This window comes from Oncorhynchus kisutch, linkage group LG2 (genome assembly GCF_002021735.2).
Source record: "Oncorhynchus kisutch isolate 150728-3 linkage group LG2, Okis_V2, whole genome shotgun sequence".
NCBI lineage: Eukaryota > Metazoa > Chordata > Actinopteri > Salmoniformes > Salmonidae > Oncorhynchus > Oncorhynchus kisutch.
The window spans coordinates 64,305,999-64,329,242 of record NC_034175.2 but is presented as its reverse complement, the minus strand read 5'-3'; the positions used below and the strand labels follow the sequence as shown (position 1 = coordinate 64,329,242).

The window sequence follows — 23,244 nt, the reverse complement described above, 5'->3', positions numbered from 1 at the left end:
TAGTAATATATTTACATCATTTCTCATCAATTCCCATTATTAAAGTGGCTGGAGTTGTGTCAGTGTCAGTGTGTTGGCAGCAGCCACTCAATGTTAGTGGTGGCTGTTTAACAGTCTGATGGCCTTGAGATAGAAGCTGAAGTATATACATGTGAAGTGGGTAAAACAGTATGTAAACATTAAGTGACCAGTGTTCAATGACTATGTACTGTACATAGGGCAGCAGTCTCTAAGGTACAGGGTTGAGTGCCGGATGCCGGATGGTAGCCGTTTAGTGACCGTGTCTAAGGTTCAGGGCAGAGCACTGGGCAGAGGCCGGCTAAGCTGTTTTTCAGTCTCTCTATCCCAGCTTTGATGCACCTGTACTGTCTCTGCCTTTTAGATGTAACAGGGTGAACAGCCCGGATGTTGGGGGATGTGTTGAGGAAATGTACAGGACAGCAACATTGAAACACCACACACCCTAATTTTTCAACCATTTAATCAACACTAAACATCATAATGTCACCTACATAAAAAACATTTAAAAATGTACTGCTAAAAATATATTGGCACTTATTTTTAACACAATAAAAACTTTGGCACTGTAAACAAGACAAGGCAAGCTTGTTCTACAAATAAATGTAGATCAAATAACATGATGGCGTGCTAAGCTGTGCTTTTGCAGAGACACCAGAAAATGCTCAAACAACAACAAAATATTAAATTCACCCAGAGAGAATTACTTTCTATATTTATATCAAACACTGACAACATCGAACTACTCTTGGTGTCACGTCCTGACCTTGACAAGGGTTGGTTTGTTTAGTTTTTTGTATTGTCTAGGGGGTTTTGTATGTCCTAGGGGATTTTCTAGTCTAGGTGTTTATATGTCTATGGTTGCCTGGATTGTGGTAAGGTGAACCTTACAGTAATAAAGCTGCCATAAAAATGACATACTGACACTAAACAAAACACACACACATCACATAGACATGAAGTCCTCCATCTTCTCCACTCTCAGGGGTTTCCTGTGGACATGCTGACAATGGACAGGGTCTCTCCCCTCCACGAGGCCTGCCTCGGAGGACATTACGCCTGCACCACTTTCCTACTTGAGAATGGGGCCAATGTAAGGACAGCATGTTTTTTCTCTCGCTCAAACTAGGAATAATCACAGGTGATAAATGATTGTTTTTAACAATATAGGTAGCGTCTAACCTAAAGCCGCTTCATGTGATTGCTCTCTGTGTGTCTGCAGGTGGAGATGGTATCGACTGATGGAGCCACACCCCTCTTCAATGCCTGCAGCAGTGGGAGTGTTGCCTGTGTCAGACTGATTCTACAGTACAGCCCCAACACTCATGCTGTCCATCACCTGGCATCACCCATCCACCAGGCTGCAAAGAGAGGTAAGTGTGCATGTGGATTTATTTTATGTGCAGTGACTCAGAATGACCATTTCATGCAGCATAATGGTAAACATTGTACTCAGTAAAAGTTGTTTCCCTCCCCAGGTCACAGGGAGTGTCTAGAGGTGTTGCTGTCCCATGGATTCCACATAGACCTGGAGCTGCCTGGTGTGGGAACCCCTTTGTACACAGCCTGTCTGGCCCAGGCCACCGACTGTGTGGAGAGACTGCTGCAATCAGGTGTTGATGTCCAGGGTGGGTGTGGTCATGACACACCATTACATGCTGCAGTTGTAGGGGGAGAAGTCAGGGTGGTGGAGCTTCTGATGGACTACGGGGCTGATGGGAGTTGTAGGAATTCAGACGGGAAGACTCCTCTAGAGCTGGCAGCTTGCGACAGTACAGTCAGAACTACAATACAGAAAAGAGGTGAAAATGCTTGTTTTATTAATGCATTCACACGCACATCCACGCATACATGACTCTACCCAAACGTCCCCCTGGGAACACAATGTTTTAATCAACGTTGTTCCCACTTCATTTCAATGAAGTTAACTTGAACCAACATGGAATAGACGTTGAATTTACATCTGTGCCCAGTGGGCTATTAGTGCATGTCTACTGATGGAAGGCTATCAACATATTTTCCATGTCTGACATATCTCCTTCCCCTTTGTTCTACCTCCTTACTGCCTCACCTCTTTCTCCCCAGGTCCCTGCACTCTTTCTCAGCTGTGTCGGTTCTGCATTCGGAGGAGTTTGGGACAGACTCGTCTGGACAGAACATCAGCCCTCTTCCTCCCTTACAGACTCCAGGCTTTCCTGCTTTACCAGTAACACTGAAATGGCAACTTTTTTACAAATGTTTGGTAATTTGTATTTATTGCTATTTTAATCAACTTCTACTTGTTCAGTGGTTTTAGCAGTGAGTTGGTAACTGAACAAATGAATGGTTTTGTTTTTCTTGGTTTAATAGAAACTGGGTTGACTGATTTGTAGCTTTTCTCAGGATGCTATATTTTCTAATAAATGGTCATATTCAACATATCCAAAATAGCTTTTCTTTTGTCATAAACCCCTTATGTTGACGTGGACATGTTACCCAATTACATAAACAGTAAGGGAAGCCCCATCAAATTCAGTATCAACCCCTGAACCCTGGCCTAGCCATTGCGAGTGTATCTCAACAGTCACCGTCTTCTCCCTGATGCCTTTCCTTTGTCTGTGAGAAGAGGGGGATTAAGGTGCTGACTGAGAAGGGAAGAGGCATAGCAGATGGAGAGGTGTGGCTTCAGGGTGTTTCCTGTCCTCCTTGTATGCCAGTTTAGATTGAGATTGAAAAGGTCATATCATCAAATGCCTGATGGCCAATCAGGTCTCCTGAAACAGAGATCACCTAATGGCTCATTAATGACCTCATGGGATGCTGGAGTACCCATAATGATTGTTGTGATAATTATCGGAGCCAAAACATCACTTAGGATCTAGACCAAACTATGAATTACCTTGAGGGAGTCTGAGCATCCCACTGTGTGGGAGATGGAGTATGTTAAAATTCAGTGGGAGGGCCCAGGTCGCAGCTGTAAATGAGAACTTGTTCTCAACTGGCCTACCTGGTTAAATAAAGGTGTTCTCAACTGGCCTACCTGGTTAAATAAAGGTGTTCTCAACTGGCCTACCTGGTTAAATAAAGGTGTTCTCAACTGGCCTACCTGGTTAAATAAAGGTGTTCTCAACTGGCCTACCTGGTTAAATAAAGGTGTTCTCAACTGGCCTACCTGGTTAAATAAAGGTGTTCTCAACTGGCCTACCTGGTTAAATAAAGGTGTTCTCAACTGGCCTACCTGGTTAAATAAAGGTGTTCTCAACTGGCCTACCTGGTTAAATAAAGGTGTTCTCAACTGGCCTACCTGGTTAGATAAAGGTGTTCTCAACTGGCCTACCTGGTTAAATAAAGGTGTTCTCAACTGGCCTACCTGGTTAAATAAAGGTGTTCTCAACTGGCCTACCTGGTTAAATAAAGGAGAAGTCAAATAAAAAGCAGAATAAAGCAGGTGGTTGGAATGTTGAGTACTGCGTGTTCCCTGGAGAGACATGCTATCAAAATCGAATCAAAGTTTATTGATCGCACACGTAGTTAAGCAGATGTTATAGCGGGTGAAGCGAAATGTTTGTTACTAGTTACTAACAATGCAGTAAAATGTCAAACAGGTACACAAATATTTAAAATAACAATGAACGAAATGTCTGAACGAATCCAATTAACCCAAATAGCAATGTAACAGTATTCTAAATGCTATCTATATGTATCTACACCCGATTAATTTACACAATATATACTAAGAATGATGTACAGCAGTAGCTATATTAGAGTGAGCTATGTCAAGACTCCAGTATATAAATTAACATGCGGTGTGTATATACAGTGTAACTACGAGGCAGTGTACAATTGTAGAAATGATAGAATGAGCTATGTTAAGAACAGAGTATTTAAATACACAGTGCAAAACCTCATGGCAAAATATACTGGTCAGCAGTTCCTGCAAGAGGAAGGCATTGATGCTATGGACTGGCCCGCCCGTTCCCCAGACCTGAATCCAATTGAGCACATATGGGACATCATGTCTCGCTCCATCCACCAACGCCACGTTGCACCACAGACTGTCCAGGAGTTGGCGGATGCTTTAGTCCAGGTCTGAGAGGAGATCCCTCAGGAGACCATCCGCCACCTCATCAGGAGCATGCCCAGGCATTGTAGGGAGGTCATACAGGCACGTGGAGGCCATACACACTACTGAGCCTCATTTTGACTTGTTTTAAGGACATTACATTAAAGTTGGATCAGCCTGTAGTGTGGTTTTCCACTTTAATTTTGAGTGTGACTCCAAATCCAGACCTCCATGGGTTGATACATTTGATTTCCATTGATCATTTTTGTGTGATTTTGATGTCAGCACATTCAACTATGTAAAGAAAAAAGTATTTAATAAGAATATTTCATTCATTCAGATCTAGGATGTGTTATTTTAGTGTTCCCTTTATTTTTTTGAGCAGTGTATATACTGCATGTATGAGAATGGTGCGTATGTTAATTGAAAATGTGTATAGAATACAGTATATCAAATCAAATCCAATTTTATTTGTCACATACACATGGTTAGCAGATGTTAATGCGAGTGTAGCGAAATGCTTGTGCTTCTAGTTCCGACAATGCAGTAATAACCAACAAGTAATCTAACTAACAATTCCAAAACTACTGTCTTATACACAGTGTAAGGGGATAAAGAATATGTACATAAGGATATATGAATGAGTGATGGTACAGAGCAGCATAGGCAAGATACAGTAGATGGTATCGAGTACAGTATATACATATGAGATGAGTATGTAAACAAAGTGGCATAGTTAAAGTGGCTAGTGATACATGTATTACATAAGGATGCAGTCAATGATATAGAGTACAGTATATACGTATGCATATGAGATGAATAATGTAGGGTAAGTAACATTATATAAGGTAGCATTGTTTAAAGTGGCTAGTAATATATTTACATCATTTCTCATCAATTCCCATTATTAAAGTGGCTGGAGTTGTGTCAGTGTCAGTGTGTTGGCAGCAGCCACTCAATGTTAGTGGTGGCTGTTTAACAGTCTGATGGCCTTGAGATAGAAGCTGAAGTATATACATGTGAAGTGGGTAAAACAGTATGTAAACATTAAGTGACCAGTGTTCAATGACTATGTACTGTACATAGGGCAGCAGTCTCTAAGGTACAGGGTTGAGTGCCGGATGCCGGATGGTAGCCGTTTAGTGACCGTGTCTAAGGTTCAGGGCAGAGCACTGGGCAGAGGCCGGCTAAGCTGTTTTTCAGTCTCTCTATCCCAGCTTTGATGCACCTGTACTGTCTCTGCCTTTTAGATGTAACAGGGTGAACAGCCCGGATGTTGGGGGATGTGTTGAGGAAATGTACAGGACAGCAACATTGAAACACCACACACCCTAATTTTTCAACCATTTAATCAACACTAAACATCATAATGTCACCTACATAAAAAACATTTAAAAATGTACTGCTAAAAATATATTGGCACTTATTTTTAACACAATAAAAACTTTGGCACTGTAAACAAGACAAGGCAAGCTTGTTCTACAAATAAATGTAGATCAAATAACATGATGGCGTGCTAAGCTGTGCTTTTGCAGAGACACCAGAAAATGCTCAAACAACAACAAAATATTAAATTCACCCAGAGAGAATTACTTTCTATATTTATATCAAACACTGACAACATCGAACTACTCTTGGTGTCACGTCCTGACCTTGACAAGGGTTGGTTTGTTTAGTTTTTTGTATTGTCTAGGGGGTTTTGTATGTCCTAGGGGATTTTCTAGTCTAGGTGTTTATATGTCTATGGTTGCCTGGATTGGTTCTCAATCAGAGGCAGCTGTTTATCATTGTCTCTGATTGGGAACCATATTTAGGTAGCCATATTCCTTGGTTTATCTGTGGGTTATTGCCTTTTTATAGTTGCCTGTGTCAGCACTAGTGTTAATAGCTTCACGTTCGTTTTATTAGTTTGTTTAAGTATTCTTAGTTTAATAAATAGGAATGTATTCTCATCACACTGCACCTTGGTCTCCTCGTTACGACGAATGTGACACTTGGACATAACTGTCAATTTTCATCTGAAACAAACAATCTGATATACAGAGTATTCAGAAAGTATTCAGAACTCTTGACCTTTTCCAAATTGTGTTATGTTACAGAATTACTCTAAAATTGATTTAAAAAATAATAATTCTCATCAATCTACACAAAATACCCCATAATGACAAAGCAAAAACACGTTTTTAGAAATTGCTGCAAATGTATTACAAATTTAAAACTGAAATATCATCTTCACATAAGTATTCAGACCCTTTACTCAGTACTTTGTTGAAGCGCCTTTGGCAGCGATTACAGTCTCGATTCTTCTTGGGTATGACGCTACAAGCTTGGCACACCTGTATTTGGGAAGTTTCTCCCATTCTTCTCTGCAGATCCTCTCAAGATCTGTCAGGTTGGAGGGGGAGCGTCGCTGCACAGCTATTTTCAGGTCTTTCCAGAGAAGTACAGGCTCTGGCTGGGCCACTAAAGGACATTCAGAGACTTGTCCCGATGCCACTCCTGCTTTATCTTGGCTGTGTGCTTGGGGTCGTTGTCCTGTTGGAAGGTGAACCTTTGCCCCAGTCTGAGGCCCTGCACCCTCTCGAGCTGATTTTCATCAAGGATCTCTCTGTACTTTGCTCCATTCATCTTTCCCTCGATCCTGACTAGTCTCCCAGTTCCTGACGTTGAAAAACATCCCCACAGCATGATGCTGCCACCAACATGCTTCACCGAAGAGATGCTGCAATGTTTCTTCCAGATGTGACGCTTGGCATTAAGGCCAAGGATTTCAATCATGGTTTCATCAGACCAGCAAATCTTTTTTCTCATGGTCTGAGTCCTTTAGGTGCCTTTAGGCAAACCAAGCAGGCTGTTACGTGCCTTTTACTGAGGAGTGGCTTCCATCTGGCCACTCTACCATAAAGGCCTGATTGGTGGTGTGAGGCAGAGACGGTTGTCCTTCAGGAAGGTTCTCCCATCTCCACAGAGGAACTTGGGACCATCACATCCCTGACCAAGGCCCTTCTCCCCCAATTGCTCAGTTTGGCCGGGCGGCCAGCTCTAAGACGAGTCTTGATGGTTCCAAACTTCTTCCATTTAAGAATGATGGAGGCTACTGTGGTCTTGGGGACCTTCAATGCTGCAGACATTTTTTCGTACCCTTCTCCAGATCTGTGCCTCGACACAATCCTGTCTCGCAGCTCTTGGGACAATTCCTTCAACCTCATGGCTTGGTTTTTGCTCTGACATGCACTGTCAACTGTGGGACCTTATATAAACAGGTGTGTGTCTCTCCAAATCATGTGCAATCAATGGAATTTACCACAGGTGGACTCCAATCAAGTTGTAGAAACATCTCAAGGATGATCAATGGAAACAGGATGCACCTGAGCTAAATTTTGAGTCTCATAGCAAAGGGTCTGAATACTTATGTAAATAAGGTACTTTTTTTATTTTTAATACATTTGCAAAACATTCCTAAAACCCGATTTTGCTTTGTCATTGTGGGGGATTGTGTGTAGATTGATGATATAAAAATTTAATTAATCAATTTTAGAATAAGGATATAAAGTAACAAAATGTGGAAATAGTCAAGGGGTCTGAATACTTTCCGAATGCACTGTACTGTAGTCTGATCCATACAATGAACTGTTTACAGATATTTATATATCTTCAACCAATGCTGAGATGTTTATGGGTTTGTAGATAGAACGTTTCCAAGCCATTGATGCAGGACTGACTAATCCTTGGCAGCTGTTGTTAAAGGAAGTTGATATTTCAGTGTAGGCTACAGAATTCAAACACTCATATAAACAACAATCTAATATGTATCTTTCAAAGCACTGATGTTGTTGGTGTTTTAGTCAGCTGGAGATATCCCTACAGAACTGTCCTTTATGCTCGTGTACACAATGGCAGCTTCATTACCTCTTCATTCAGCGTTGGACTAGTAACCGAAAGGTTGCAAGTTTGAATCCCCGAGCTGACAAGGTACAAATCTGTCATTCTGCCCCTGAACAAGCAGTTAACCCACTGTTCCTAGGCCGTCATTGAAAATAAGAAATTGTTCTTAACTGACTTGCCTAGTAAAATAAAAGGTAAACATTATTTTTTTTTGTATTACCTGGTCATAGGCATCTTATTCACATCTGGTTGGGTTGTCAACTTCTCTAATGGATCTATACAGTTCTAATGAGAAACCAGAACATAACTGCATCTCTGGAGGACTGAGACACATTGGTTTGCATACGTAGCAGTAGCTGTTAAGATTTGAAACTTAAAATCAGAGGTGTAAAGTAACTAATTACAACTACTCCTGTTACTGTAATTGAGTAGCTTTTTCGAGTACTTGTACTACTTGTAATATTTTTTTTTTATCTCAACTACTTTTTCTGAGTACTTTTTAAATGAGCTACTTTTCATTTTTACTTGAGGAGTTTTTTTACACCAGTAAATGTACTTCTTCTTGAGTAAAATGTAGTTAAAGTAACTTCTACTTGAGTAGGATATTTCAGTAGTCTTTCCACTCCTGCTTAAAATAAAACACTTTGTATCAATCATGGATCATGGGATGCATATACTGAAGCCCTGCATATCAACCATAGAATTAGAATGAATTAATGGTGCTACAATATCAACACTTGGAGTTAGAACACAGGCCCACTACAGTATATGGGTTACAGCCATAAATTATTCTGTGATTTGATTGGTTGGCAGTATGTCAGTCTTGGAATGTCACTTTTACAAGTCTAAAGCATCATCTTCAGCACAGTCACTACACACAGCCTTCCTGACTAACATGAGCCCCGTTGACGAGGCTGAAGTTAGCCAGAGACTGATTGTTGCTCTTGACCGAGGTCAGTCGCGTGTTGCTCCGCCCCGTGCTTTGAGCATTACAGTTGATTGGTGGACGACGGCGGCAGTGGAGCTGCTTGTTGAACTGCTTCTGGAAGCTATTACTGAGCAGGTAGAGGGCAAAAGGGTTGACACAGGAGTTGGTAAAGGCCAGGATGCGGGCACCCACGCTGGCGATGAAGTGTCCCAGGGACGTGTCCACCTGGCCGTAGTGGTAGGAGCGGTACAGGTAGATCACATGACTGGGGAGCCAGCATACAGCGAACAAACCCACAAAAACCAGGACTGTCTTAGCCAGACGCTTCCTTGACTCAATCTGTGGGGATGGTAAAGAAAGCATCATTCAATTGGAGTATTCAGCAGGACACACACACAAACTCATACACACATTTCTCATTTCCCCATTTGACTATTTACCATGTCTCATTAAATGATAAACACCTAAATGTCCAGTGTCGAAACACACATTCACACACCTGTTTTTTGATGTGTAAGTGTGCCTCCACGGGCATGTCTGAGGCGCTCTGGATCAGGCTGCGTGCGATGAAGCAGTAGTACACAGAAATAATGAGAAGGGGGATGATGTAGAAGATGAGAAAGAAGGCCATAGAGTGGATCTTAGGGTGCAGATCCCCAGCATGGGGGTAGGGAGCGCATGTCACAAAGGTGTCGTTGGTCTGGCCGATGTTGAAGGTGTGAAGGTCGGAGAAGACCACCTCAGGAACAGCTAGGGTCATGGAGAAGAGCCATATGGCTGCTGCTCGGAAGCAGATCTTAGCTGTGGACGTATGGATGTCCATGGGTTTGACAATGGCCTTGTACCTGGGACGAGCAGAAAACTCATTTCATTACATTTACCAGTCATTTAGCACAGCCATTTTTCCCCAAGGCCCCTTTGTCACATTTGAAAATAGATAGGCTATTTAATAATTATAATTATCATAATGGATAAGGAAAATAAAGTCTAGACCCGATTTCCCCAAATGCTACTCCGTTAGCAAATATGTTTTACTATGATAATTATACTTTCTCTTTTACAGAAAGTGAAGAGATCAATTGATAGTGAAAGAGCCACACATTGTATAAGATTACTTCCCAAGCAAAGTCCAATTTTGTTGACTTCTCGACTTTAGAAGATCGTAGCTTAGCTTCTGAATATCATAGAGACAAAGCAAAGATATTCATTCCCATGTGCATCAGAGTCGGGTCAACATCTTGTTTCTAGCTTAAAGCCCACCCTCCCCCAGATCCTTTATCATTAAAGAAAAATTGTCTCACATTGCTCTGATTAAAAGAACCAGAGAATTCAATGAAAAGCAGCTGGTGTTGGCTAATTGAGTTTGATCATATCTGTAATGAGAGAATATGGATGCAACATACATACATAAGGGTACTTCAGGACTATCAAAGAGTGCTAGAATGGCATTTGTTATTCATGTATGGAAAAGAACAACTCTCATAATAAAACATGGATTTCCTAAATCAAAATCCATTGATTATATGGCATCAAAGTTCTGCAAATAATTACAAAAACCTATGTACAGTACGAGTCAAAAGTTTGGACATACCTTCTCATTTTCTTTATTTTAATTATTTTATACTTTGTAGAATAGTAAGTAGAGAACACATCAAATCTATGAAATAACACATATGGAATCATATAGTAACCAAAAAAGTGTTAAACAAATCAAAATATATTTTAGATTCTTCAAAGTAGTCACCCTTTGCCTTTACCTTGATGACAGCTTTGCACACTCTTGACATTTTCTCAACCAGCTTCACCTGGAAGGCTTTTCCAACAGTCTTGAAGGAGTTCCCACATATGCTGAGCACTTGTTGGCTGCTTTTCCTTCACTCTGCGGTCCAACTCATCCCAAACCATCTCAATTGGGTTGAGGTCGGGTGATTGTGGAGGCCAGGTCATCTGATGCAGCACACCTAAGGACAGATTTCCCCTGGTCTAATGTATATTGCTCGTGTTTCTTGGCCCAAGCAAGTCTCTTCTTCGTATTGGTGTCCTTTAGTAGTGGTTTCTTTGCAGCAATTCAACCATGAAGGCCTGATTCACACAGTCTCCTCTGAACAGTTGATGTTGAGATGTGTCTGTTACTTGAACTCTGTGAAGCATTTATTTGGGCTGCAATTTCTGAGGCTGGTAACTCTAATGAACTTATCCTCTGCAGCAGAGGTAACTCTGTTTCTTCCTTTCCTGTGGCGGTCCTCATGAGAGCCAGTTTCATCATAGCACTTGATGGTTTTTGCGACTGCACTTGAAGAAACTTTCAAAGTTCAAATTTACGGATTGACTGACTATCATGTCTTATTAAAGTAATGATGGACTGTTATTTCTCTTTGCTTATACGAGCTGTTCTTGCCATAATATGGACTTCTTCTATATACCACCCCTACCTTGTGACAACGCAACTGATTGGCTCAAATTAATTAAGAAGGAAAGAAATCTGAAATATAAAATATATTTTGATTTGTTTAACACTTTTTAGGTTACTACATGGTTCCATATGTGTTATTTCATAGTTTTGATTTCTTCACTATTATTCTACAATGTAGAACATAGTAAAAATAAAGAAAAACCTTTGAATGAGGAGGTGTCCAAACTTTGACTCGTACTGTATATATTCAACTGTAATAACAGGTGACATTTTTTATTTTATTTTTTATTTTACCTTTATTTAACCAGGTAGGCAAGTTGAGAACAAGTTCTCATTTACAATTGCGACCTGGCCAAGATAAAGCAAAGCAGTTCGACAGATAAAACGACACAGAGTTACACATGGAGTAAAAACAAACATACAGTCAATAATGCAGTATAATCAAGTCTATATACAATGTGAGCAAATGAGGTGAGAAGGGAGGTAAAGGCAAAAAAGGCCATGATGGCAAAGTAAATACAATATAGCAAGTAAAATACTGGAATGGTAGTTTTGCAATGGAAGAATGTGCAAAGTAGAAATAAAAATAATGGGGTGCAAAGGAGCAAAATAAATAAATAAATAAAAATTAAATACAGTTGGGAAAGAGGTAGTTGTTTGGGCTAAATTATAGGTGGGCTATGTACAGGTGCAGTAATCTGTGAGCTGCTCTGACAGTTGGTGCTTAAAGCTAGTGAGGGAGATAAGTGTTTCCAGTTTCAGAGATTATTGTAGTTCGTTCCAGTCATTGGCAGCAGAGAACTGGAAGGAGAAGCGGCCAAAGAAAGAATTGGTTTTGGGGGTGACTAGAGAGATATACCTGCTGGAGCGTGTGCTACAGGTGGAAGATGCTATGGTGACCAGCGAGCTGAGATAAGGGGGGACTTTACCTAGCAGGGTCTTGTAGATGACATGGAGCCAGTGGGTTTGGCGACGAGTATGAAGCGAGGGCCAGCCAACGAGAGCGTACAGGTCACAATGGTGGGTAGTATATGGGGCTTTGGTGATAAAACGGATTGCACTGTGATAGACTGCATCCAATTTGTTGAGTAGGGTATTGGAGGCTATTTTGTAAATGACATCGCCAAAGTCGAGGATTGGTAGGATGGTCAGTTTTACAAGGGTATGTTTGGCAGCATGAGTGAAGGATGCTTTGTTGCGAAATAGGAATCCAATTCTAGATTTAACTTTGGATTGGAGATGTTTGATATGGGTCTGGAAGGAGAGTTTACGGTCTAACCAGACACCTAAGTATTTGTAGTTGTCCACGTATTCTAAGTCAGAGCCGTCCAGAGTAGTGATGTTGGACAGGCGGGTAGGTGCAGGTAGCGATCGGTTGAAGAGCATGCATTTAGTTTTACTTGTATTTAAGAGCAATTGGAGGCCACGGAAGGAGAGTTGTATGGCATTGAAGCTTGCCTGGAGGGTTGTTAACACAGTGTCCAAAGAAGGGCCGGAAGTATACAGAATGGTGTCGTCTGCGTAGAGGTGGATCAGGGACTCACCAGCAGCAAGAGCGACCTCATTGATGTATACAGAGAAGAGAGTCGGTCCAAGAATTGAACCCTGTGGCACCCCCATAGAGACTGCCAGAGGTCCGGACAGCAGACCCTCCGATTTGACACACTGAACTCTAACAGAGAAGTAGTTGGTGAACCAGGCGAGGCAATCATTTGAGAAACCAAGGCTGTCGAGTCTGCCGATGAGGATATGGTGATTGACAGAGTCGAAAGCCTTGGCCAGATCAATGAATACGGCTGCACAGTAATGTTTCTTATCGATGGCGGTTAAGATATCGTTTAGGACCTTGAGCGTGGCTGAGGTGCACCCATGACCAGCTCTGAAACCAGATTGCATAGCAGAGAAGGTATGGTGAGATTCGAAATGGTCGGTAATCTGTTTGTTGACTTGGCTTTCGAAGACCTTAGAAAGGCACGGTAGGATAGATATAGGTCTGTAGCAGTTTGGGTCAAGAGTGTCCCCCCCTTTGAAGAGGGGGATGACCGCAGCTGCTTTCCAATCTTTGGGAATCTCAGACGACACGAAAGAGAGGTTGAACAGGCTAGTAATAGGGGTGGCAACAATTTCGGCAGATAATTTTAGAAAGAAAGGGTCCAGATTGTCTAGCCCGGCTGATTTGTAGGGGTCCAGATTTTGCAGCTCTTTCAGAACATCAGCTGAATGGATTTGGGAGAAGGAGAAATGGGGAAGGCTTGGGCGAGTTGCTGTTGGGGGTGCAGTGCTGTTGTCCGGTGTAGGAGTAGCCAGGTGGAAAGCATGGCCAGCCGTAGAAAAATGCTTATTGAAATTCTCAATTATGGTGGATTTATCAGTGGTGACAGTGTTTCCTATCTTCAGTGCAGTGGGCAGCTGGGAGGAGGTGTTCTTATTCTCCATGGACTTTACAGTGTCCCAGAACTTTTTTGAGTTAGTGTTGCAGGAAGCAAATTTCTGCTTGAAAAAGCTAGCCTTGGCTTTTCTAACTGCCTGTGTATAATGGTTTCTAGCTTCCCTGAACAGCTGCATATCACGGGGGCTGTTCGATGCTAATGCAGAACGCCATAGGATGTTTTTGTGTTGGTTAAGGGCAGTCAGGTCTGGGGAGAACCAAGGGCTATATCTGTTCCTGGTTCTAAATTTCTTAAATGGGGCATGTTTATTTAAGATGGTTAGGAAGGCATTTAAAAAAAATATCCAGGCATCCTCTACTGACGGGATGAGATCAATATCCTTCCAGGATACCCCGGCCAGGTCGATTAGAAAGGCCTGCTCGCAGAAGTGTTTCAGGGCGCGTTTTACAGTGATGAGTGGAGGTCGTTTGACCGCTGACCCATTACGGATGCAGGCAATGAGGCAGTGATCGCTGAGATCTTGGTTGAAGACAGCAGAGGTGTATTTAGAGGGGAAGTTGGTTAGGATGATATCTATGAGGGTGCCCGTGTTTAAGGCTTTGGGGAGGTACCTGGTAGGTTCATTGATAATTTGTGTGAGATTGAGGGCATCAAGTTTAGATTGTAGGATGGCTGGGGTGTTAAGCATGTTCCAGTTTAGGTCGCCTAGCAGCACGAACTCTGAAGATAGATGGGGGGCAATCAGTTCACATATGGTGTCCAGAGCACAGCTGGGGGCAGAGGGTGGTCTATAGCAGGCGGCAACGGTGAGAGACTTGTTTTTAGAGAGGTGGATTTTTAAAAGTAGAAGTTCAAATTGTTTGGGTACAGAACTCTGCAGGCTATCTTTGCAGTAGATTGCAACACCGCCCCCTTTGGCAGTTCTATCTTGTCTGAAAATGTTGTAGTTTGGAATTAAAATGTCTGAATTTTTGGTGGTCTTCCTAAGCCAGGATTCAGACACAGCTAGAACATCCGGGTTGGCAGAGTGTGCTAAAGCAGTGAATAGAACAAACTTAGGGAGGAGGCTTCTAATGTTAACATGCATGAAACCAAGGCTATTACGGTTACAGAAGTCGTCAAAAGAGAGCGCCTGGGGAATAGGAGTGGAGCTAGGCACTGCAGGGCCTGGATTCACCTCTACATCGCCAGAGGAACATAGGAGGAGTAGAATAAGGGTACGGCTAAAAGCTATGAGAATTGGTCGTCTAGAACATCTGGAACATAGAGTAAAAGGAGGTTTCTGGGGGCGATAAAATAGCATCAAGGTATAATGTACAGACAAATGTATGGTAGGATGTGAATACAGTGGAGGTAAACCTAGGTATTGAGTGATGAAGAGAGAGATATTGTCTCTAGAAACATCGTTGAAACCAGGAGATGTCATTGCATGTGTGGGTGGTGGAACTAATAGGTTGGATAAGGTATAGTGAGCAGGACTAGAGGCTCTACAGTGAAATAAGCCAATAAACACTAACCAGAACAGCAATGGACAAGACATATTGACATTAAGGAGAGGCATGCTTAGTCGAGTGATCAAAAGGGTCCGGTGAGTGGAGAGGTTGGTTGGTGATTTAGACAGCTAGCCAGGGCATCGGTAGCAAGCTAGCATAGGATGGAGGTCTGTTGTTAGCCACCTCCTGCGTTCCGTCAGTAGATCAGTGGGGTTCCGTGTGGTAGAGGGGATCAATCCAAATCACACAACAACAACAAAAATAAAAACAATAGATATAGTTATAGAGGCCCAAGAAGAAAACATAACAACAATAATTAAAAAATTAAAAAATTGTCCGATTGTCTATTCAGATAGCAGCCGGTAAGACAGCTAACGGTTAGCAGGCCGCAGATGGGCGTTCAGGCAACGTCGCGACGGAGGAGCCAGCCGAATAACTCCTTCGGGTAGATAACGTCGGCAGTCCACTTGTGAAGGCCCGGTGGGGCTCCGCGAAGGCAGCAAAACGGGTCCGGATAGGTGACCGCAGCCCAGGTGTGATTGATGGAACTCAGGAGTGATTGACGGAGCTTGCTAGCTCCGGAACAACTGATGTTTGCTCCGGAATCGACGAAGGCCGACAGTCACACGGATAGCAGCTAGCTAGCTGTGAGATCCGGGCATGAACGTCCAGAGAGCAGTCGAAATCCAGGGACATGGAGAGAAAAATTGGTCCGGTATGTTCCGTTCCGAGCTGCGCCGTACAGAACTGGCGATAGATTTTCGAGCTAAAGGATAGCTGATGACCACAAACCGTGGTTAGCTGAATACCAACGATTTGCCAGTAAAGGAGCTAACCAGCTTCTGAACTAGCTTCTGGATTAGCTTCTGGCTAGTTTCAGGCTAGCTTCTTGGAGTTTCTGGCTAGCTTCTTGGAGGATTACAGATCTGAGGTAAATAATACTTTTTTATAAATATACATTGGTGAGGCGGGTTGCAGGAGAGTGTTTTGAAGATGAGTTGATCGAAAATAAAAATAAAATGTATGTGAAAAAGTTGTAAATATATATATATACAGGACACGACAAGACGAGGACAAAAGACGTCTGAACTGCTATGCCACCTTGGATATACGACATAGACATAGACATGTAAGGAATGTAAAAGTAATCCCTATTTATTTGCCTAGATTGGTTACATTATTGATGTTTTCCTGAAATTCTGCTGTTTCTAAAAGCATGGATAGGGCAGAGAACTGCAGTGACAGGTAGGGTGTTAATGCATCAGTTTTAATGTATAGGGTTGTCGTGTCTTTGGCTATGCCGGATTAAGTGATATGACATGCTATTCTATAAAACATTTTCTCCGTAATTAATATTACCTGATTGAGCTAATCATGTAAATGTAATTAACTAGAGAGTCGGGGCACCACAAAATAATATTTATAGAGCTGTTATCTTCCGAATAAACTCTTAAAGACCTAGTAATATTTTACATCAATAGCAGTCAATATTAATCCTCACCTTAATTAAGTCTTATCTGAAAGTTGTAAATTCTTGGTTATCTGCACAAACCCTGGCTAACAAGTTGAATCAGCAATACAAAATTATTTATTTGCTAAATACCTAACTAATTACACATACACATAATTAATCATAACTTGATTACAAATTATGTCATAAAGGAAAACGTCCCTAGCGGGCGGAACAGATATGACAGCTGGTTACACAAATTAAAAGGGACTGGGTTTGAGTGAAAGAGCGCGAAGACTCAGGAACAAAGGGTGAAGCTGTACTATCGTAAATACAGTATGTTATGCATTCTAAATTTACCGCCCATTTGGAAAAGGAAAATGCAATAAATATTTACTCTGAGCTGCGCTTCGGTAGGTTGGTGGTAGATGGGAGGCCGTGTTGCCCAACTGAGTCCTTTGTCCTTTGAAGATTGTCTCTGCTGGTAAATTGAATACGTTGTAGTAACGTTGTTCTGTGGTAGACAGGATACTCTGTCTGTTCCTTCCTAACCTGCGTTTGCAGCTGCTGTTGCTAACTCAACGGCTAGGAGGTATCACTTCTGTAGTGAATAAGAGTTCAAAGTTCATACCATTCGCAACCAAAGCTCATGCTGATGTTGGCTTCGTTCTGTAGTTATTATCTGAACCATTCTGACATCGGACCGTCGTCCTCACATCTTCGGAACAGGAGGTTATATTGTCGTCAAGGCTTTATATAGGAAGGGAGAGGAGGGCGTGTTTGAAAGGTTTTATAGCCCATGTCCCTTCACAGGGGCGGGCCACTGATTGAGCAGAGCCCTACCTTATGAAAACCCAAATCTCACATTTTAGAAGCTAAAATCACATTTCATCCCATCACGAATAATTTAATATTCAAACATTTAAATTGAACAACAATTCCATGTGAATCCGATAACTCTGATGTGTAGTCTTTACACTGTAGAGTTTATGTCATCTTATCATTGATGAGAATGTCTCAGATGACAACCGAACTGACATCATATTCATTAAGTACCACTGCATATGTTCATTTGGTCGGATTACCAGAATATAGTTAATTCCCCCCCACCTTCTGATGTTCCCAGAATCTCTATGTTAACCAAGGAGTTTTCAAATGTAACATCAGTAGGGTAGAGAGAGGAAAAAGGGGGGAAGAGATATTTATGACTGTCATAAACCTACCCCCAGGACAACATCACGACACTGTTTGAGTGTGTCATGTGTGCCTGTAAGAAATGAAGACTGGGTGAACAGCTCTCTGGTTGTTAATTAAATGAGATAGGCCAGTCTGCCTGTCTTCACCTCACTAAAGGAACATTCACTCTCTCTTTCAGCTCTGACTAATAGCCTTCTAAGAACTTTTTGAACTCCAGGTTCCAATGATGAAAGAACTTTGATGAACAAAGAACTCTGCAGAGCAAGAACAGAGGAGCTGAGAACATAGTGGGATAGAATAATAGAACCGAATAGAGCACAGCTCAGGAGCCTGCTGAGCATTTACGCCTTTCCTGCTCACTTTTCAATATTTGGTATTCAGTCGTGTAAAGCGCTCTGCGGATGTGACTACCTTCAAATGCTGAAAACCCTCCCACTTGCTGGCCAACAGATTTTCTCCTGGACTTTTCATTCAATATAGTTGTTAGTATATTTACAGTATCTTAAGCCACCACTTTAAATACGGTGTACCTTTCGGTAAGAATTTTGTCGACAGACTACAATATATAGAGAGAATGGTTCAGCCTCCAGTATTTATGGTTCAGCCTCTCAGCCTCCAGTATTTATGCTGCAGTAGTTTATGTGTCGGGGGGCTGGGGTCAGTTTGTTATATCTGGAGTACTTCTCCTGTCCTATTCGGTGTCCTGTGTGAATCTAAGTGTGCATTCTCTAATTCTCTCCTTCTCTCTTTCTTTCTCTCTCTCGGAGGACCTGAGCCCTAGGACCATGCTCCAGGACTACCTGACATGATGACTCCTTGCTGTCCCCAGTCCACCTGGCCATGCTGCTGTTCCAGTTTCAACTGACCTGAGCCCTAGGACCATGCCCCAGGACTACCTGACATGATGACTCCTTGCTGTCCCCAGTCCACCTGGCCATGCTGCTGCTCCAGTTTCAACTTCCACCTGACTGTGCTGCTGCTCCAGTTTCAACTGTTCTGCCTTATTATTATTCAACCATGCTGGTCATTTATGAACATTTGAACATCTTGGCCATGTTCTGTTATAATCTCCACCCGGCACAGCCAGAAGAGGACTGGCCACCCCACATAGCCTGGTTCCTCTCTAGGTTTCTTCCTAGGTTTTGGCCTTTCTGGGGAGTTTTTCCTAGCCACCGTGCTTCTACACCTGCATTGCTTGCTGTTTGGGGTTTTAGGCTGGGTTTCTGTACAGCACTTTGAGATATCAGCTGATGTACGAAGGGCTATATAAATAAATTTGATTTGATTTGGTTCAGAATATTAAGAATCAATGAAAGAACAAAATCTAAATATATGCCTATTGTCTCTGTTTCAGCACTAATTGGTAGATTTAAAAAATACTCTGACGTGTAGATTATTTCGGTTTAGGAAAGTATTTATAATTGCCTGCACTAATCATAAAATTGTTTGATAACACAGCCAAGTTTAGCTCCATATGTTGTCAGGTTCAAACTGTTACCGCTTGGTCTGCGCTAACAATTGAATTAGCCTACATGTCTTTTCTTTATATTATCAACTGTTACTAATGATCCTCAGTAACAACCACACAGCCTTGACGGCGTTTACAGTGAGCAAATGAAGGTAAATTAGAAAATTAAATTAAATGGAATGATAAGTATACCAATTGAAGGGAACTAACAGTAAATTGGCAGTTGAATATTTGTGGTTATTAGGCCTACTGACAGTTGATACTGATATTGGCTAATATTTGACATTATATAAATAGGAAACAGAGAAGGTCGGGGTAGCATATAATTTAGACATTCGATAACGCCCATCCCTGGAAATTTATGCGCGCCTAAAAACTCGGGTCAGAATCGGTCCCTTGATGTACTGTCGAATGCAACAGTTTTCTTTGCATCATGAGGGCAATTCTAAAGCCATTAATTATCAACATGTTGAAAATGGCTTTTATGTTGTTTCTGTGTGTCCTGACAAGTGATTTAATGTCCATGGGACTTCAGCACTGTGCCAGTTATACACTCTCACTAAAAGCCAAAAGCGGCCATTTAACGACAATTTCTGCCATTATTTCTAAAAAGTGGCGCCACAAATGCCACAAGGGTTGCCATATCTCTTTATTTCTGTTGATTGAACATGTTAGGATAACAGAATTTTGAGGAGTGAATTGATGAATAGAACAAAATAAAAGATTGGACTTGAATTACATTAGGCCTACACAGAATGAACATGTCATGCATAAACAAGATCCCTCTTTATAGTATGTGAGCTAAACCCCACCGGTTCACTCTCTCTTCTGTGAATTTGTCTGCAGTGAACAACATCTGCAACCAGGCTGAAAGTGTAGGCTGGTGTAATAATGTATCACCTAATTACACGACCTGTCTCTTCGTGCTACCATACCTGCCTGTTCATATTACAATGCCAAAGAATGGTTGGAAAACTTCAATGAAGGCTGTTCTTTTGTTTTTACGTTTACTTGAAAAAGTTCATGGAACTTCCCGTCGGAGGGATTGAGAAAACAACACATCTGATTATAAAAGCCTCACCTATCTGCAGAGAGCGCAGTGAGTGTGAAAACGGAGACGCCGACGGAGGTGAGTTGGATGAACGGGATGAGTTTGCATCCTACCCGGCCGAAGAGCCATTTGTCCGCGAGGTACCGGCTGGCGTCCACCGGAGCGCACGTTACTAGAAGCAGCAGGTCCCCGAGCGCGAGGCTGGACATGAACAGGTTGGGCACAGTCCGCATGGATTTAACTGTGATAAACGTCCTCATTAGCGTGACGTTACCAATAAGTCCAATAATTATTAGTAATCCGTAGACGGTGGCGATAGCAATACCGGGCAGCCAAATGTAGTGCGTCTGGACCTCTGTGTTGATACTGGACACTTGCGATACGTTACAAATCATGTTCTCAGGGTTTAAAATGAACGAGTCCTCCAAAGACATAGTTGGTGTCTTCTTTCTTGAAAGTTTGTAAAAATATATATTCTTAAAGTTACCTTTGGGATGGCTTGCTGTTAAAATAAATGTTGTGACTCATAACTTATTGTGTTCCCCAATACCAATTAAGAATAGCCTAATAGTATCATAAAAAGCTGCCAATCTGAAACTAAACCTTTAAATATCAGGGCTCATCTGTAAAAGAGACGTTGGTCTCAGTAAAAAATTACATAAAAATATAATAATTTGAATGATGCAAAGAATGTCCAACTATCAGATATATATGTAGGGTTCTCTCATGAACCTTCAATGTATATTGAGTCGGCATCTGTGTGGGGGTTATAAACTCACTGACGGCGTGCGTCACTTGCGCCCTGCCCTATTCGGTGGAAGAGTTGCGACAAGTGGATGGATGGACTTAACTCAGGAGTTCCAGTCCACCACGCAACCAATGTACACTACTGGGATGTTTGTTTGGTGCATAGACGTAGGTTTGGTGCGCCTTATTCACCTTCATATTCCCTTTGCATTAACTCAGTCCCAACCCAGACCTTAACCTGTGCTCTGTCTATCTGACCATTAGAAACACCGTTGTCATCTATAACTGTAATTTGCTTGGGTAAAAAAATACCCCAAATAACGGTGGTTAAAAAAATCTACCGTCTCAAAAATTCGACTACATCACACTTTCCTCGTTAATGTTGAGCCTGTGGTATGTGTCAATTCTCTGATAATAACCCAGCCCTACTGAAAGTTGGTTTTGTCAAGATCCTCACCAGGAGGCCAATAATTGAGCTGTGATAATGGGGGAATTGACTGAATATTCATCACACATGGAATGACTAAGACGTTTTTGTGATGGACACACACGAATTTCCCATTTCACGTTTCTCATTAAATGATACACACTAAACGTCCAGTGTCCCGTATGTTATGTGTATACATAACGGTGAAATTTGCTATTTTCTGTGATTCACTGACTGATATTACAGTCCAAAAATGGGTTATATTGTCACATACACCAGATAGGTGCAGTGAAATTTGTTGTTTTACAGGGTCAGTCATAGTAGTATGGCACCCCTATTGAAAATGTGGGTTAAGTGCCTTGCTCAACGTCACAACGACAGATGTTTAACCTTTTCGGCTCGGATATTCAAACCAGCGACCTTTTGATTACTGAACCAAGGCGCTAACTGCTAGGCTACCTGCTGTGACTGTTCTTTTGTTGAAATACACTGCACTCTATGCCACAAAGACAAGGGGACCGTTTAATTATAGACACACCGGATCTGAATAATAATGAACCTATGGAAATCAAATCAAATCAAATGAGCAGTAGACAACAATGTGCAAACCAAATATGCTGATTTCTCAAGAGGACTGCTGAGAAAATGAAGCTTTTAATGGGCAGCTACTTATTTCAAACCTTACATCATCATTCCCTAATGAATCTTTGTGTTCTTCTCAATTAGATGATTCATGTTATTCCCTGATTAGAAAGTTATTGTTATTCCCCGATTAGAAAGTTATTGTTGTTAAACCAGCTCTGTTCAATGCTCAGGCTGTGCTGACAAAATGAAGCTTTTACTGGGCAGCTACTTACTTCAACCCTTACATCATCATCCCCTAATAAGTATATTATATCTATGTGTGGCTGCATACCTGAATGATGCACTAACCCATATCAGTGGAGATACTGCATGCCAACCTCGGTAGTCCCCAGTGATCCTCCCAAGGATTGGAATATCTCTATTGCTTCTGTCTGGTTGTTTGATATTTATTGAGCACCACAATCAACTCATAGCCAAAGGAGGGTCTGTAATAATTAATTACATCATGAATTATCCAACACCCTCAAGAGTCCACCTGCAACTTTGCATGAATATTTGTGCAGAATTCACAGCATTCAAGGATAAAGTTGACATCAGCAGTTGATGTTAGCATTCCAAGGGTACAACTTTGCTCTCAGGAAATTAAGTTGTTAGTTTATATATGTACATGTAAAATGGAATATATCTACATAGTTTCATATTTCTACCTCATCACTAGTAGCAGCAGTAGTAGTATGATTATTACAGTGTCTAGTATTATTAGTGTCTAGTATGAGAAACAGACGCCTCACAAGTCCTCAACTGGCAGCTTCATTAAATAGTACCCGCAAAACGCCAGTCTCAACGTCAACAGTGAGGAGGCAACTCTGGGATGCTGGCCTTGTAGGCAGAGTTCTTCTGTCCAGTGTCTGTGTTCTTTTGCCCATGTCAATCTTTTCTTTTTATTGGCCAGTCTGAGATATGGCTTTTTCTTCACAACTCTGCCTAGAAGGCCAGCATCCCGGGGGCCTCTTCACTGTTGCCATTGATGAGATTGGTGTTTTGCATGTACTATTTAATGAAGCTGCCAGTTGAGGACTTGTGAGGCGCTTGTTTCTCAAACTAGATACTCTAATGTACTTGTCCTCTTGTTCAGTTGTGCACCGGGGCC

General features: G+C 41.8%; 2 protein-coding genes across 2 annotated transcripts; one reads left to right on the top strand and one right to left on the bottom strand.

The window, feature by feature from the left end:
- The first annotated feature begins 995 nt into the window (after positions 1-995).
- On the top strand, positions 996-2,438 carry LOC116356645 (ankyrin repeat and SOCS box protein 11-like). The gene is made up of 4 exons (XM_031803306.1): positions 996-1,111; positions 1,241-1,391; positions 1,497-1,820; positions 2,104-2,438. Exons 1-4 carry the CDS (start codon positions 1,019-1,021, stop codon positions 2,226-2,228), a joined length of 693 nt encoding a protein of 230 aa, XP_031659166.1. The 5' UTR covers positions 996-1,018; the 3' UTR covers positions 2,229-2,438.
- A 6,105-nt stretch (positions 2,439-8,543) lies between these two features.
- On the bottom strand, positions 8,544-20,769 carry grpr (gastrin-releasing peptide receptor). Its single transcript, XM_020502067.2, has 3 exons — positions 20,366-20,769; positions 9,373-9,718; positions 8,544-9,212 (listed from the first exon to the last, which is right to left on the bottom strand). The coding sequence occupies exons 1-3, from the start codon at positions 20,767-20,769 to the stop codon at positions 8,817-8,819; spliced, it is 1,146 nt and encodes a 381-aa protein (XP_020357656.1). The 3' UTR covers positions 8,544-8,816.
- Between the last annotated feature and the right edge of the window lie 2,475 nt (positions 20,770-23,244).